Source organism: Centruroides vittatus, unplaced genomic scaffold (genome assembly GCF_030686945.1).
Source record: "Centruroides vittatus isolate TY-2023 unplaced genomic scaffold, ASM3068694v2 contig_651, whole genome shotgun sequence".
Lineage (NCBI taxonomy): Eukaryota > Metazoa > Arthropoda > Arachnida > Scorpiones > Buthidae > Centruroides > Centruroides vittatus.
In genome coordinates, this window is record NW_027122405.1 from 1 (window position 1) to 18,029 (window position 18,029).

The 18,029-nt window shown below is 30.4% G+C and overlaps 2 protein-coding genes across 2 annotated transcripts in view; one reads left to right on the forward strand and one right to left on the reverse strand.

Annotated features, from left to right (window-relative positions):
* Positions 1-3,486: 3,486 nt before the first annotated feature.
* Positions 3,487-4,209, forward strand: Roe1 (grpE protein homolog, mitochondrial Roe1; the record flags this gene model as incomplete). The annotated part of the gene is given in 1 exon segment (XM_067275883.1): positions 3,487-4,209. A coding segment is annotated over 1 exon segment (381 nt). The 3' UTR covers positions 3,916-4,209.
* A 5,578-nt stretch (positions 4,210-9,787) lies between these two features.
* LOC136979873 (uncharacterized) overlaps positions 9,788-18,029 on the reverse strand; it is a 35,996-nt gene continuing 27,754 nt past the window's right edge. Inside the window, exons 9-10 of the mRNA XM_067275895.1 lie at positions 17,865-17,981; positions 9,788-10,178 (exon numbers count right to left, since the gene is read on the reverse strand). Of these exons, the coding sequence (XP_067131996.1) occupies positions 10,084-10,178; positions 17,865-17,981 (212 nt within the window). The 3' untranslated portion in view covers positions 9,788-10,083. The remainder of the gene's footprint in view (positions 10,179-17,864; positions 17,982-18,029) is intronic.

The following is an 18,029-nucleotide window of genomic DNA, read 5'->3' on the forward strand; positions in this document are numbered from 1 at the left end:
TGGTGAAATTATTTTAATAAAAAAAGAGAGAAACTACCACACATTCTTAATAGAAACCGCCAAATTGAAAACTCCACCACTCAACGAGATCAAAAAATAAAAATAAGAATATTACGTAAGACGAGATCTAATATTCTCTTACCCCTGAGTAAGAAATCCTTGACCCCCCCACCCACCCCAAAATACCTTACGTAATTTATAGACAGCCCCTTAGAGTGCATGTACTTAGAAATACATTTTTTTTTACTGCAAGTGCAGTTTGAACTTTGAAGCATTGTTCAAAGACAGAAGTGAATTTTTTTAAATTTAGCATTTAAAGTTAGAGTTGTTTGAAGTATGGGGTACCATTGTATTCATAATTCTTTCTTAAATTCAAACAATTAAAATTATTTTTAAGTAGAGCTTCTAACTTAATGATAATTTGTGTTTAGATATGATTAATTTGAATTCATTACTTTGTATTTATGTATGATTAATGATTATATTATTAATAAATTTTTAGTTTCATCATTAATTTAAAATAATAAAAGGATTACTAGCTTCTCTGTATGTCTACAAAGAAGATATTGATCTTACTGACAGATCTAACTACAGTAGAGCATCGATTATCCGACCCCAATTAACCGACCGCGTTCTAGTCGGCAAATTCAAAGGTCCGCTAGTGATGTGGCGCTACAATATTTGGTTATGTCTTGGCTACTTTAATATTATTTTTTGTTAAATTTTTGCATGTTTTAGCTGGCAGCACTGGCTTGACCATGAAAGGGAGGCTAGTATTTAAACCAGGCCTAATACACTATACTAATAATGTATTTTTTCATACTTTTCGGTTATCTGACCAACCCCAGTCCTCAATTAAGTTGGATAATCGATGCTCTACTGTATAGTTATAATGCAGGATTTAACTATGGTTATTTTAATGCATATTTTTAAATTCTTTTTAATATGATTCTAAAAAAATGACAGGTCAATGTTTCTCATTGATTTTTTTTTTTTTTTTTTTTTTCCCAATTGGGAAATTCAAAATAAATTCAAGTTAATCAGACAAACTTGTCAAATAAAAAAAATATATTATTTGAAGAGAAATTGAAACAGTTCTTTGATTATTGTTCATATAATGCTAACTTATTAAAATTTTTATCAATGTCAACAATATGTAGTAAGTATTTAATTACTTTATTGAAATTAAACTCAAAAGAATGTGGTTTACAAAACCGTACAATTATATTAATCATAAAATATACCCATTTTTTGATTTATGAAGTTAATTTTTGAATGTCTGCTTAACAAATGTTTCCTGGAAATCATTTGTTAAGCAGACATTCATAAATCAAAATGACAAATACTATTCTTATTTGAAAAATTTGACTTATTTCAAGCATGATCTGGGCAGAACCCAATATATAAAATAAGTATATAATATTTTAAATTTGATATTTATATCAAATATAATTTGTGAGAAAATAAGAATAAACAATAGTAAATATTAAAACTAACTAACTACTTAGTTAATTGATGAAAATTGAGATGCAACAATGTGACTATCACAAGTGAGTCAATAAATTGTTGAGCTTTGAGAAGGAATGAAAAACAATTCATATATATATAAAGAATGCTGAAATATTTTTTCATTTTCTTTGTGACCATTTCAATATGAAATATTTAGATTATTTTTATATTTGACAAAAATTAATAGCAACGAGCAATTATACAGCATAAACAATCACAAATGTTAACTGCAACTTTGAATATTTAAAATTCATACAAAAAATTCTTTTGTTTGTTGCAAAAAAATTTGTAATTAAACTGTTTTTGCTGAAAACAAAGATTTATTTATTTTATTTTTTTGTGAATTTTAAATTAGTAATCACTTTGAGGAAACATAAGAAATAACATGCAAATAAAATAATTTGTTTCCATAATGCTCAGTACTAGATACAGGCAAATAAATTGCTAAATGTGTGTTTTGTGTAGTTAATCAATATTGGTTGTTTGGCTGTACAGTGGAACTTCGCTTAACAAGCACTTCACATTTCAAGGATTTTGCATAACGAGCAAAACAAATTTGCTCGTTATGCAAAATCGTTATTAAAAATTGACTTGCTTAATGAGCGATGCTTCACATAACAAGTGATGAGAAGGATTGTCCTGGATTGTGAGCATGCTCCATCAGTCTGTGTTTAGCACTTGTTCTGCTAGCATCTTAGTGTTGCTTGTGATCACATATTTTTCCAAACTTGTGTTCACACATATTACATATAAACATCAACAACCACATCCCGTTATATAATAAACATGCCAAACGATATGCCAAATTCTTGGGCTATGTGAAGACTATAATTAAATATTAGAAATTGTTTAATTTGACTAGAGGTAGGCGGTTATGCTGCCATCTCATATGAAATTTAAAGACCAATTCCAGAAATGTCTAAATTAAAAATTAATTATTTATAATAATTAAATTTAATATGAGATAGCAGCATAACTGCCTACATCTAGTCAAATTAATTAATTACAAATATTTAATTATAGCCTTCACATAGCCCAAGAATTTGGCATATCATTTGGCTTGTTTATCAGACATATCTGTGATTTCCCCCCCCTGCAAATCAAATTTGCATTTCAGGTTGGTTCATTCTGCACTACAAGAAAAGGTGATGATGATTCATGCTCCTTAACAATGCATATTGTATTGCATGTCTTTGAATAAACGTTATACATAAAATATTTGAGTATTTTTTCAGCGTGGAATGCATTATTGTATTTTACATTAACTTGTTAAGTGAAACAATTTTTCCCATACGAGTGTTTCGCATTACAAGTAAGACTCTGGAATGAATTATGCTCGTTAAGCAAGGTTCCACTGTATTTTAAATCATCACTTCTGGTTTATGTTGTTTCTCAAAGAACACTTTTTATATGTTAGCAAACTGCATTATCAGCAACTTATTAGTTTCCTTCACCATGATGCTAAACACCTTGATAAATTGTGACAATATTGTAAGATGAGAGGACCTGAAAATGCTATAACAGAAATCAGAACAATTTTAGTTAAATGACAACTGGTTAAAGTCTGTCAACCAGTTTTCATTTAACCAAAATTGTTATGATTTCTGTTATAGAATCTATAGTATGTTTTTGAATTGGCATCTAGAACATGCTTTTATGTGCTCTGGATGTCAATTGAAAACATGATGCAGAGAAGAAAACTCATAAATATGAATTTATCTGTTTGTATTATTTGTAAATCAGAGTTAAAGATGTTATTCAAATCCACTGAATTTATATTTGATTCAAGTGGAATTTTGAATGTTGATAAATAATAATTTAGATATTTTAAAATTATTATAAAGCTATATTTGCATAAATGATTATAATAGTGAAAAGTATTATTTTTTGTTTTAATTTATAAAAAGTTATAATTTTATTTATTATGTGTCAACAAATTTAAAAAGAAAATAATGTTTTTTATGTACTTTTCCAAAGGACAAATATAAAAGAGCTTTGGCTGAAAACGAAAATATACGTACAAGAATGAAGAAGCAGATTGAAGATGCAAAGCTGTTTGGAATACAAAAATTCTGCACAGATTTACTTGATGTTGCCGATGTCTTATCAAAAGCTACCGAGAGTGTTCCTAAAGAAGCTCTTAAGGAAGATAATCAACATTTACTAAATCTTTATCAGGGATTGCAGATGACAGAAGCCCAATTACAGAGTGTCTTTAGGAGGCATGGATTAACACAGATAAATCCTTTAGGAGAAAAATTTGATCCAAATTTGCACGAGGCTGTATTTCAACATGCCGATCCATCGAAAGAACCCGGAACAGTATTTGTTGTTAACAAAATAGGTTATAAGTTAATGGAAAGGACAATTCGTCCCGCTTCTGTTGGTATAGTAAAGGCACCTTAGAGGATATCACAATAAAAATAGAGACTTTATTCATATACATCTTATGTAACATGGCACAAATGGCTTAGTTGAGTTCAGATACAGTATAAATCATCATTCCATTTCAATATTAAAAAATACATTATATTCCTTATTTTATAAACATAAATAAAATAAACATATTAACATGTTCAAAATTTTTGTTGCTTTCTGGTTATCACTATATTTAAATAGGTCTGCAATATTCCTAAATGGCATTTGATGTATCATTTTGACAAAGTCTTGAATAAAGAATGCGAAAAGTATTTTTATAAATGTGGATTTTTGCATTTACAATTTGTTTGGCATTGAAAGACCAATTTTAATCTGTTCTAAAAGTTTTTGTTTACCAAAATCAATACATAAAATATATTAATAATTTTTAACATAAATTACTTTTAAATATTATAATTTTTAAAGAACTTGAAATTCAAATTGCATATTGTATAGAATTATTTCATGTTTTTAATTAGTAAAAAGGTTTGCCAATTTTAAATATATTTAAATTTCATAAACATATTTTACTTTTTTTGAATTCAAATGGTTTTCCACAATAATAATCAATAAAAATGTGCATTAAGTAGATTATAAAGTGAAAAACATCTTTACTAAAAAAGCATTTCATTGATACTAATAAATTGCACACAAAATTTCATACATTGTTTTTATATAAGAAAAGCTTCTGTTATATTTTCAAATTAAACAATTTTTATTACTGTCATATTTAAGAAGAAAAATTTGACAAATAATAATTCCACAAATGGTAACATTTGTAGAAATATTTTAGTCATACAATATGTATCATAAATATCAGTTAATGCATGTTGAAATTCTATTTAAATACATTCCAAAATATTGTAAAAACTTTCATAATTCAAATATCAAAAATAATGATGAAAATAATTTATCTTCAAATTTCACATCTTAGTTTATCATATATTTAGGTTATAAGATTCAAATTTTAACACTTACCATGCTGGTCCAGTTGACCTAGTTCCTTACCTGTGTGCTGACTGATTTAAGCAATTTTACAGTATTTTCTACTGAAAATAAAAAATGATTGACTAAAGCTAGGTAAAAAGTAAAAACAGTTTCTGATATTGGAAAAATTTATCTGTACAATACTCAATTTTGATGTGTGTAGGCTTTATTTTTATGTATTATGCTTTAACGTTATTTGGACTTCTTTTAGAGATAAAGATACAATGAAAAAAAATTAAAAATGCAATATAGATTTAAAATTTGTATTTTTATGTATGAAATACATAATACATTGATGAATTTATTCATAATAATGTTGTTCTGTATCAATATTATTATTAGACTTTTTTCTGACTATAGCTGTTTTATGTAATTGATTCAGTTCAGCAAATTACATAAGATGGCATTAGAACTATCAGAAATATAGGAATTCGACTTTTGTGTTGATAATATCTAAAAAGTATATAAATTATGTAATATCATATAAACTATACAGGTTTAAAATAATAACGAAGTTACGTGGCTTATTTGTATTTTTTCTATCTCAGTTGGCCTGAATCGTAATTGCGACATTTTCATCAGATAAATCAATATAATCGGCACTATATTTGTTGATTTTTTTATTAATGAATTCAAACAATTACTAGTTAGTACCTTAATGTGCCATATCTAAACTTAACTTATATATAAAAGATAAAACGACTTAATATTCGCTTGCAAAATATGACGACGAAACTCCAAATCAGACGACAATTGTGATTAGACAAAATCACTTATATTTCAAATTTCTGAATAAATAGTGCCTACTATGTATTAACAGACACACTAAAATACACAAAGAAATCATATTTTCATTGCTGAAAATGTATCGTTACGTTTTGAAGCTAGAAATTACAGGATATATCTAGAAATGTAATATGTTTTTCGTTTTTTGCAAAGGAATGTGGAAAACGTAATATTACGTTTCTAGCACGGTAAGTGTTAAAGATGTGATTTTGAGGAAAAAAAAGAAAAATACATTCATTAAACTTATTTTCCATAATAACGTTTACATATAAATGAAATATTGATACTTTAGGAGATTATTTATAATAATGATAAGTAAAATAGTATAGTTAGTAATTTTATTATTAGAAACTAAGTTTGACTGATATACTTTTAAAATATATCAGTCAAATGTAATTTCATTGATTATTATTTGAATATTTCTAATAATGTAAGTTGAAACTAAGTTTACTAGTTTATATGTACATAAAAATGTTTCATATAACTACTAGTTAATAATATATATTTTATATATAACTAGTTTAATAACTACAAAACAAATCTGTAATGCTTTAATTTTTTTCCTTTCTGCTGTAAAATGGTTTTCAATCAATGATAAAAAATATTAAGATACATTTTCAATTGGAGAAGACAAAAATTACTAATAATTCTATGTCAATAAAAATGAACTGGGTTTAATTGTAATAAAAAACATCCACAATAGTTTGCATTCTAATTTCTGTTGTGTGTTCAGACCTGAAGATCTGTTAAGATTGAAAATGTTAGTCACCAATTGAAAAACTTTACAACTGGTGATACAAAGGTTTTGTGGATGCTTTTTATTAAAAAAAGTACTAATTTTTTAAGAAAGTTTCAATGATTTTGATCAAAAATATAATCCTGTTTTAAGGATATACTTAATATGAACCCCAATTATATATAAGTTAATGTGTTTATATATTCTATAAATTTGTTTCCTTTCAATGAATATGATTATTCCAAAATTTCCATTACTAATTTACTATCTGAATGTAAAAAAAAACAGTATTATATTTAAAAATACATCTAACAAAAAATGAGAAACTTTCTTCCAATGACTCAATGTATAGGTAATTTGTTAGTCATTTTCAATGTAAAGTAGATAGATAGTAATTTTTAACATAATATAAAATTATGCAGCTATGTAGACATTAGAAGAATTCTACTTTCTTATTGATTTGAATATCATTATGTATTATTTAAAAATATTTAATAACTATAGTGCTATTTAGGTAAAATGTATACAGTATAAATAAAATACTAGTCCATATGTGAAAATGATTGGAGAAGGAATCTAGATATTTGTCATGTGTAGGCCTTATATAAAGTTACTTCTCAGTCCATCTATAAAAATATTCCCAACTTATTTTTCTACTTTACATTTTTAATAATTGCTTAATGTAGCAGTTTTTGACAAAAAAAATTTTCATTTCACACAGGGAATGTTATATAGGAGAGAAATCACACCTAACTGACATTAAAAATTGTGAGTACTTTCCAAGACACAACCTTCTCATTAGACAAAAATCAAATACAGATTTTATGTTTGATTTTTGCCTGATGACAAAGGCTCTGTCTTTGAAACCACTGGCAGTTTTTAATAAATATAGTGATATATGTTTTTAATGTCAGGTGTGATTTCTCCCCCATGTAGCAGTTTTTCTTTCTTTAATATAAAAATCTGATTTATTAAAAAATTAAGATGGCTGGATTACGAAGAAGGTTAAGGGGTCAGCTACTACTACATACATTCCATAACATAGAATTCCATACATTGTTTTTAATTTGCTGCCATATCTTTAGGTCTGACCTGTAATGGGGTTAGCTAGTTTGAACGAATGATGGACATTGACATAAATTTTATACAGTAATTAATGTTATGTTTTCATTTAATGTAATTTATAAAACTTGGAAATTAAAATAGTTTATTTCTTTTATTTTCTCTTTTATAATATACAATATATAAAAATAATAATCAAAGTTTTACTGTATATAAAATCATATTTATACATAAATTCTATCAAGACTAGAATAACATTTTCAGTTGGAAATTTGATTCAATAAACAATGAAATCTTTTTAAATCTGTTAACTCTAGTAGCTTATGAATGAAATTAACTTCATTTTACATTATGCAGATCATACCTAAAATATTTCTGTTACAGTTTGGTAATGTACTGTACATGTTAGGAAAGCTCCTCAAATATAAATTAATTCTTAGAGTGAAAACTGTTTAGAAAACTTGAATGCTTTCAGGCTTTATGCCTGTCATCAGATCAGAATATATGCCCATTAGGATATATATATATATCCTAAAGTTTTCACTCTAAAAAAAGGCAATTTGAATTGCCCTTACAATTTTTTTATTTCTTATAAGAACAAATCATTAAAAAAATTAATGCAGTAGCCCCTCATTATATTGCATGTCATGAGACAAACCAAATGGAATGATATATCAGATGGCACAATATAACTGATATATATTATCCACCTGTTTTGTCTATTTTTGATCTCTGCCAATCAATCTGCTTTTTTGTGGGTTCTGTTTCATACAATTTCAAGATCAATTATTGGAATAAAGTAATATTTTTTTGCTAGTAGAAATTCAATAGAGACCAATTTTTTAAAAATTATTGGCTGAAATCCTTTTATATTTACAAGGAAAAAAAACATGATTGAGGGGATACTGTGTAATAATAATGAAACAACTTCAGATATTTAGAATTACAATTAACAATATAAATGAAATTTGAAAAGAATGATTTAAATGGCTGGAAATTTTAAGTACTATTAATTTTACAAAGTTATTCTAAACTTTTAAATGTAAAAAAGTCAATATCATATTTTTAGTTCTGCCATAAATTTTAAGTGAAAATTATATTAAATTTAACTCAATGTAGTTATTTGTATAAATTTTAATACAAAACTGCATCATGTTCATTGACAATATAAATAGTTGTGATTGTTAACAAAATATTCATTGGTGTTATTTGATAATCTAAATATGTTAAAAATATAATATACAAATGTTAAAATACATGAATGGTTTTGATAGAAAGAATCAAAACAAACATCTTGATTTTTTTTTAACTAAGTACCAAAAGTGCTTTAAAAATGTTAAATTGGTTACTCAATAACTTTAAAAAAAATATATTTTCTACAATTTTATTTAAGATATGGAAATGTGATGAGAAAATTAGAATATTTAAAAAAAAAAAGTTTTTGCGAACTTGAAAATAGCTACATAAATAGCCAAAAATTTGTTCTTTTTCATTAATAATAATGCTAGTAAATGGCAAAACTACTTTCTAGTACAGTAGATTTAGTTAATACAGCCCCTCCATCTATAAACCATTGTATCCAGAAAATTTCTAAATAAAAAATACCAATTTTGTACAAAACCTCATCTTGAACAAAGGTTTATATATCTGAACTAAATCTGCTTTAAGAACTTTATAGAGAAATAAGAATTCATAGCTTAAATATGTTGCATAGCCTATATCACAATGATTTTTGTTAGACATTCTTGATGACTAACCAAAATGCAGGCTTTTTTATTTACATTAAATTTTAAGTCTTTATTCCTTACTCTATCAGAACTCTCACTTGTATTAATCTAGATTAATGAGTTTTACTGTATCTCTCAAAACTTCTACCAAAATATCTTAATAAATTTATTTTATTCACTGTAAGATTCACTAGAAGTCTAGAAGACTACTTCAATAATAGTGCTGTATTTCTAAATGTATCTTTAATATTTATTAATCCACATGAGAAAATTATTTAATTAAATATTACTGGTACTTTACATAAATTCATTCATTTCTTAATGAATGAAATATAGAATACTGTTTATTTCATAAATGGTTTCCAAAATGAATTTTGATTGATAAAAATTAAGGATGATTATATAAAATTTTAATAAAATATTTGATATAAATTTTAAAAAACCTAATCCATACATTTTTTTTCTTTGATAATCATGAAACATTCTTATATTTGCCAATTATGGATCAAATTTTAAAGTATTAATAAACAGTTGAAAATGTGAAAAATTATTATTTTTAAAACCTATATTGTATAATGTTTTTGGAACAAAACAAATCATTAGATTATCTTATAAAATATATTCATTTTATAAATTAAATACAATAAAAATGCTGTACACAATATACACTTATCATCATATTGAATTATTACAATACAACAAATGGTATATAATAAACATTTTCTAAATTGTTTGTTTTTTCCATATCAACTGGAATAATGCTCTTGATTATAAAGAAGAATGAAAGACATTTGACTTAGTGTTGATTAAAATGAATGTGTATCAGTTAAATGATACACTATGAGTTAAAATTATGTTTCAAGTCAAAGAGAATTTATTTAGTAGACATGTTATTAATAATGCCATCCAAATCACTGATGTTGAATATGATGTTGGTAATTGTCCATTTTCTTCTGAAAATAAAATATTAAATATATTCATTAATTAAAAATATAATAATACATTTATAATTTTTACAAATTATTAAGGTATGATTAGGAAAAATACAATTCTAAAAATAATATTTTATACTCATTATTACTAAATTAAATTAAAATGTGTTAACAAATAAAAATTGTTCTGATTGCTTCTTTCTTATTAAAAGGTTATTCACTTCAAAATATTTTTATGATACATTTAAAAAATGTAGGCAATATATGTTTAATATAAATTTATTTAGGCATTCTATATCAGGTCTATTGTATATTTTTTTAAATAAAATTTTTTAGAAATTATTAAATTACTTCATTTCAAATTATAGTAGTAAATAATTAGACAAAAAATTTTACATAGATTAACAAAATCATTACAATTTTTAAACAATAGTTTATCTCTGTATTATATAATGTCTGTATCTACACTCATGTCCAAATAATAGAACAAAAATGAAACAAAATAACCAGTGAAAAATTTGTGTGAACATTTCCAGACAATAAAAAGGATGTAGTTCAATGTTCCATTGAAAAAGCTTAGGTTTATGTGAAATATGCAGGCTCCATAAACTATGGAAGTATCAGCATTATTTCTGTTATGACTAACCATCAAGGACAGTTTGTTACTATTTTACTGTGTGATATTGACAGTGATAATGCCACAAAAATGCTACACAGACAATTTATGAAAGGGAGGATTATTGGAAGAATAAAAGCATGCTAATTGCAGACAATGTACTCAGGATTCTGAATGTGTTGCTGAGGGTCACATCCAAGCTTTATACATTTCAAAGAACAGATATTAGATGTCAACCAGGAAGTGAATGTCTAGGAGTTACCACCCCTTAAGAGGATTGTTATTTGACATTAACAACACATTATGAGAGAAGAATGTCTGATAGGCAGCTTTTTGTAGAGCTGTCTTACAGTTATCAGTGTTATTGCTTCATGACAAACTGTCTACAGGAGGCTTTGGGAATGGTCTTTTTGCCAGACCCAGTACAATGTGTTTCATTGAAACTGAACAGAAGAGCCTGTTTAGGAATGGGACAAGTCCAGGTACAGTCTACAGATTGATTCTAATCAGATTAGAATGTGGACAGAGCAGGGAATTCAATAAATTCTTATGGACATAAAGAAATAGACTAGTTTACAGGTGGTGGTATCATTGTCTGTAGCAGCATTATGTTTAATGGCCTCAGAGGTTCTGGTCTATATTTTTGCAAGAGGTGCAATGACTGTAAGAAACCCAATGTGAGACTTTTCTCAGGTGCTATGGGTGCAGATTTATTTTCATAGACAATAATGCTTGTGCACATAGGACTGCATTTGTCAATGACTTTCTTGATAGTGAAGATATTCATCATATGGAATGGTCAGCAATATCTGGACCCATAGAACATGTGTGGGATGTTTTAGGGAAACAAATTGTATCTCATCAGCCTCCATTAAAAACATTCCAGAAGATTTAAAATGTTCTTGTTCAGGAACGGACTTTGTTTATCATCTCTGTCAGGAGAAATGATATAACCAGTATGAGCAGGGGTCGAGACCCTGAGTGATATTTTGTGCGATCTTATTGAGTTCTTTCGAAGTGATTTACGAGTCTACTCGACCCCCTTTAAGTGTCATCTGACACCTACGCTATTTTGATCGCTATCACATTCTAGTCTCTTGCTGCTCACCTACTCGTGGTGACCCTGTTATCCCGTCTTTTGGGAGTGCTAAGAGCAGCTTCTTTTTGCGGCATTTTGTACCGCCTTTTCTCACTAACTTTTCTTATTTTCTTTTCTCCTCTCCCCTCCCCATAGCCCTTGGCTATGTGTGGGAATGATGAGGACACACCTCCGGGAAAATTCTCTCCGGAGGAAGGATTGGAAAAATTGGATAATATCAGAGGACTTTTACATAAGTACATGGAGACGAACCATAATTCTAAGTTGGGAACCAAATTGCACTTTAGTGCAATCCTTGATTACTTTGACGAAGCCGTGACTGTCTACAAGGAAACGTACAAACCGGAAAGCCACTTACTGACGGAACTCTCCGGCAAGATGGATATGCTATTGGATGCCAGCAAAGCCAGAAATGTACAACTAACGTATGCTGAACAGACAAAAAAGGCAAGTCCACCCCCTCTCCCGAGGCAAGGTGCAGTCATCATCGTGGATAGTAAGGATGGTAAAGAAGAAGCAGAAAGTATAAAACGGAAGCTTAAGGAAAAGTTGAATCCCAGAGACCTGAAGATCGGCATTACTAATGTTCGGAAAATTAGAAACCGTAGCGTTTTGTTAGAAATCGAAAGGAAAGGAACATCAGAAGAGAACATTATTGCGGAGTTAAATAAGATAGACAACCCGGTGGCTCGTGAGCCAAAAAAATCTCTACCTAAATTAGTGATATACAATATCCCAGTTAGTCTAAACAAGGAGGAAATAGCAGATGCCATATTTGAACAAAACGAGATTGTGGCAAACCAATATGAAGGAGACAAGGATACGTTCGAGAAAGAAATCCAGTCAAAATTTAAGTGGGGAAAAAAACCCGAAATTAACCACTGGGTCTTTGAGGTTACACCGAGGCTGAGGAAAATTTTGATAAAGCTGAAGAAAATTAATATCGATTGGGTCCGCTGCAATGTGGAAGACCACTATAGTATCATACAATGTTATCGTTGTTGCCATTATGGACATTTTTCGAGGGAATGTAGAAGTGAACGAGCCTATTGTAATCATTGTGGTGGGGACCATAGATACTCTGACTGCAAGAACATGGGCACAGCACCAAGCTGTATCAACTGTATAAGGGCTAAGGCTAGTACCTTCGCCCACAAGGCTAACCATGGTTCATGTACCGAGCGTACTAAAATTATTAAGAATATCATAAATAAAACCTATTATGGATAACTCCGACTCTTGCAACAGCTATCATCTTATCGATTCGTTTCGCCTGAAATTTCTGCAAGTGAACCTGGGGAGGGGGATTGCGGCGGTGTCCCAATTGGTTGCCAGCTTTGCCAAGGATGTTGACGTTTTCCTTATTCAGGAACCTTACCAGTGCGGTGGTGTCCCCTGTGGCTGGCCACTCCAGACAAAGAGAATTTACTACTGCCCAGGACAAACACCATGGACAATGATTGGTATTCAAAATGAGAATCTTAACTGCCTTCTTTTAACTGAACATAGCAATGATCACCAAACTTTCATCGAGATCAGCGATGGAGGTAGGGCTTGGATTATCGGAAGTATTTATATTCCCATGGATATGGATATAGCAAGCACAATTTACGATATTGAAGACTTGGTGGATAAATATAAGGACAGCCATTGCATGCTTATTGGGGGTGATGTGAACGCTCATGCATATATTTGGTATGACGAGGAGACGGATGAGAGAGGAGAGTTGATGGAACAATTTATCAATGAGAAGGAAATGTATTTACTCAACGAACCAGGGAATTTACCAACTTTTGAGAGTAGTAATGGTTACTCTAATGTGGACATCACCATTTGCAACCACAAGGCACTCAGGTACATAAGGAACTGGGAGGTGCTTGAGGATCCTTCGCTTTCTGATCATAGATATATATGATATGAAGTCTCCAACATTTATAATGACTGCAATATTGAAAAATTCAACATTCATAAGGCGGACTGGGGTAGAATTATTGAGAGTCTAAAAATATATCAGTTCACAGCTATGAGGAATTACCAGCAGGCCACTGATGGTCTTGACGCTTTTATCAATACCCTTACAAGTACAATCATTGATAACATCCCGAAGTACGGCAGCAAAGATCAAATTGTCAAATGGTGGAATAAGTCCCTTCAAATTCATAAAAACTGTCTTAAAGCTAGAAGATGTAAATACCAGAGGTGTACAGACTCTGATCAAAGAGTTTCTCTAAAGGAGATGTATTTAACCGAGCAGAGGGAATATAAATCCCATTTGAAACAGGCTAAGGCCGATAGCTGGAAGGCTTTTTGCACACGATGCTCTGACAACCCTCGGAATATCCTCTACAAAATAGGTGTTGGAAAAATTAAGAATAAATTGCAACTGATTGACTTCAAGAATGATCAAGGAACCTATGCTAAAACTACGGAGAGCAGCCTTAAGATTTTAATCAATGAATTCTTTAAAGACAACAATATTACTAGTGATGGCCCAAGACACATTGAGATTAGGCAAAGGCTGACTTATATTTCCAATGGTGAAGACCAATCAGGATTTACAGAAAACGAAATTGTCTGGGCGTTAAGTAAGTTTAAGAAAGGGATAGCACCAGGCCACGACGGCATTACTGTGGAAATGGTAGATAACATCCAGAAGCGACTGCCAAGCTTTGTTAAAGACCTCTGCAATTGCTGTTTGACATATGGAATTTTCCCTAGCCAATGGAAGATTGCCAAGGTAATCCCTATCTATAAGGGAAACAATAAGCCTATGGATTTGGTTAAGAGCTATAGACCAATTTGCCTCCTTCCTGTTCTGGGCAAGCTATTGGATCGCCTAATTACAAAAAGACTCACAGAGTGGTGAAACGTCATGTCACCGCTGGATGGAAAGCAATACGGATTTCGTGAGGATAGAGGAGCGGAGGATGCAATTCTAAGGGTTGTCAATCAACTAACAGACTGCCGCAGTCGTGCTGACTGGACCATTGCCATTAGTTTGGATATCCAAGGGGCATTTGACAACGCTTGGTGGCCCCTCCTTCTGTCCACTCTGGAGGATATGCATTGCCCTAATAACATATATAGACTTATTTGTGATTATTTTACAAACCGGGAAGCAATTCTCAGTTATGGCAATATCACTGTTAGGAAGCGGGTCACTATGGGCTGCCCTCAGGGCTCTTGCTCTGGCCCCCTCTTCTGGAGCTTAATCCTTGATGACTTATTGAAGCAACAATTTCTTCGTGGGGCACACGTAACGGCCTACGCGAATGACATCATTGTTATTCTGTCTGCAGATAGTAGAAGTAATCTTGAAGAAATATGTAATGGCATTTTGAGGAATATTTATAACTGGGGAAAGGACAACAAGCTCGCCTTTAACCCGTCTAAAACTACGGGTATGGTCATCACTAAGTATAAGGTCGAGAGAAGGCACCCTACTATTCATTTAAACCACAAACCCATAAAAATTAGTAGTACTATGAGTTATCTTGGAATACTAATGGATGATAAACTAAGTTGGACGCAACACGTGGAACAACTGCGTAATAAAGTTGGAAACCTTTTTGCATGGTGCGCGAAAGTGGCAAGGAGAGATTGGGGTTTATCCGGAGAGGTATTGAAAAAGATGCACACAGGTGCAATCATACCGATGGTCACCTATGGAGCAGCAGCATGGAGTCATAAAACCACTCAGATTCACATTAAACGAAAATTGATTTCGTTACAAAGAACGATGCTCCTGAGGATTACAAGGGCTTATAGGACCGTTTCTAATGACGCCCTGCATGTTCTGGCGGGGGTATTACCGATGGATATGGAAGTAAGGAAAAAACATGATATTTATTATTTAAGAACATACAATATGATCCCAGCTTATTTAACTGACCAATTTGAGGAAGTTGAACAGGTAACACCAGCTATGGAACGACTCAATATAAGGGATATCCCAGTTATTAACACCACTAAGTATGTCCGTACCAGGAAGAAACGGATCTATACAGATGGATCGAGGGATTCCCATGGCACGGGGGCTGCTATGGTGTATTATTATATGGACAAGGAGCAATATCACCAAAGGTGGAGACTCCATAAGAATTGTAACAACTACCAGGCGGAACTTCTAGCTATTCATAGGGCAGTTAAATGGATTACGACAGCTAAAAGTTGTGATACTATCTATATCTGTTCAGATAGTCAGTCGGCTCTTGCAGCATTGGAAGACTTTACAAGTAAAAATACAACAGTCCAAGACATTTGGAGGATGCTGCTACAAAACAACAATAACAATCAAATCGTTTTCAGTTGGGTAAAGGCCCACTCTGGTAATGTTGGAAATGAACGGGCGGATGCTTTAGCGAAATTGGCCTATCAGCAAGATACCATGGTCTCCTATTCCAAGGTTTCGCAGCAATGCATTAAGTACCACATCAAGCTGTATTATTTATCTTCCTGGCAGTTGCTCTGGCAATCTTCCCCTAAGGGTCGCTGTCTGCATTCCTTCCTTCCGGATGTTCATCAGCGTATTCGTCTATCACATTTTGGGATCGGACATTTTGTTTCGGCCTTCCTAACAGGTCATGGTAATTTTGGAAGGTATCTCCAAGAATATGGACATCTTTCAACAGACCTATGCAGTGACTGTGGTAAACCAGAAGATCCCGATCATATTCTGTATGACTGTATTCGGCTCGAAAGGGATAGATATGAACTTAAGATCGTGTGCGAGGAGGAGAATCTGCAGTGGCCAGCTACGAAACCATCCATCATCAATAACGCTAGGCTTTACTCGATATTGTACCGCATGATTATTAAGTATAACAGCATGAAAAATGAAAATATTGTTTGACTCCTCTAGTGGGTGTCGATGTCACGTCATTTTTTTGTGAACAGACCACTCCGGAATTGCGGAGGATTATTATTGTATCGCGCTTTCCTCTTTAGAAGTGTAATTTACAACTTGTAATCGTTTGTATTTTGTATCAACCCTATGAAGCTTTTGCGGTGTAGGGGTAATAAAAGTGGAACGAGCTACCTGGCGGATAGTTTCATGTTCGCTGGATGACTCGTCTTCTGTAAATTGAAATTGAACCAGTATGAGTAATCACTGTACCATACAGCTTGTGTGCATGCAGGCAGGATACAACCACATGCTATATTAATAATTTTCTGTGCAAAAAGATTTATGACAATGTTTAATATGTTTTCTTGTTGTTTATGGTCTGATGTAATTTAGACTAAATTTTTGTTTTTCATTATTATTCTGATTGTATGATATTCTGTTCTAATCAGTAGTTCTTGAGATAAAGACCAAACAAATGGTTATGCTTATTTTTGGATGTGTATATTTCAATGTTAATATTCATAAAATAGTTTTTCTAAAATACTACATATTTCAACAAATTGACAGTTTTTCAGGAAAACCATATCATTTTACAGAAATTTTAATATATTTAAATTAATTTAATGGTTATTTACTAAAGTTTCTATCAAATGATGAATTATCTACTTTTAAATTTTTTAATCATCAGATATTTTTGGTGTTTTCTCATAATTAATTAAAATTTACATAAGTATTAAAAGCAAAAAGTTCTGTCACCACCTCACAGAAATACTGTAATGTAAATTTAAAAATTAATCTGATTTACAATTTGAAAATTTAAAAACAACTTTTAAATGGTTTTTAAAAACATTGATTTAATTTTAATTAATTTATTTTATTTTTGGTTTTGGTTTAGTTGTAAAGGCCAGAGTTTATTATTATTTTATTATTTTTAGTTTTAATTAATTTTTAGGTTTAATTCATTTAGTATTAATTTAGTTTTAGTTTTTATAATTATTATTTTTAATAATTTTTTATTTATATATTATTTTATATTTAATTTTGCCTGCATTTTAAAAATATTTTCGAATTTTAAATTTTAATTATAAGTGAGTTAACATTGATTAAACTATCAGGCAACCTAGTTATAATAAAGACCATTCTTACCTGCACATGGTTTGTAATACGTCTTAACTAATTTTAATCCTGTTTTTGTTCTGCGCTGAACACTGCCTAATTTTAACAGATTTTCAAATTCAATTTGTAACCTATATGCTTCAGGACCTAGGTAAAAGAATAAACATATTGTTCACAATTAAAAACTATTTCATG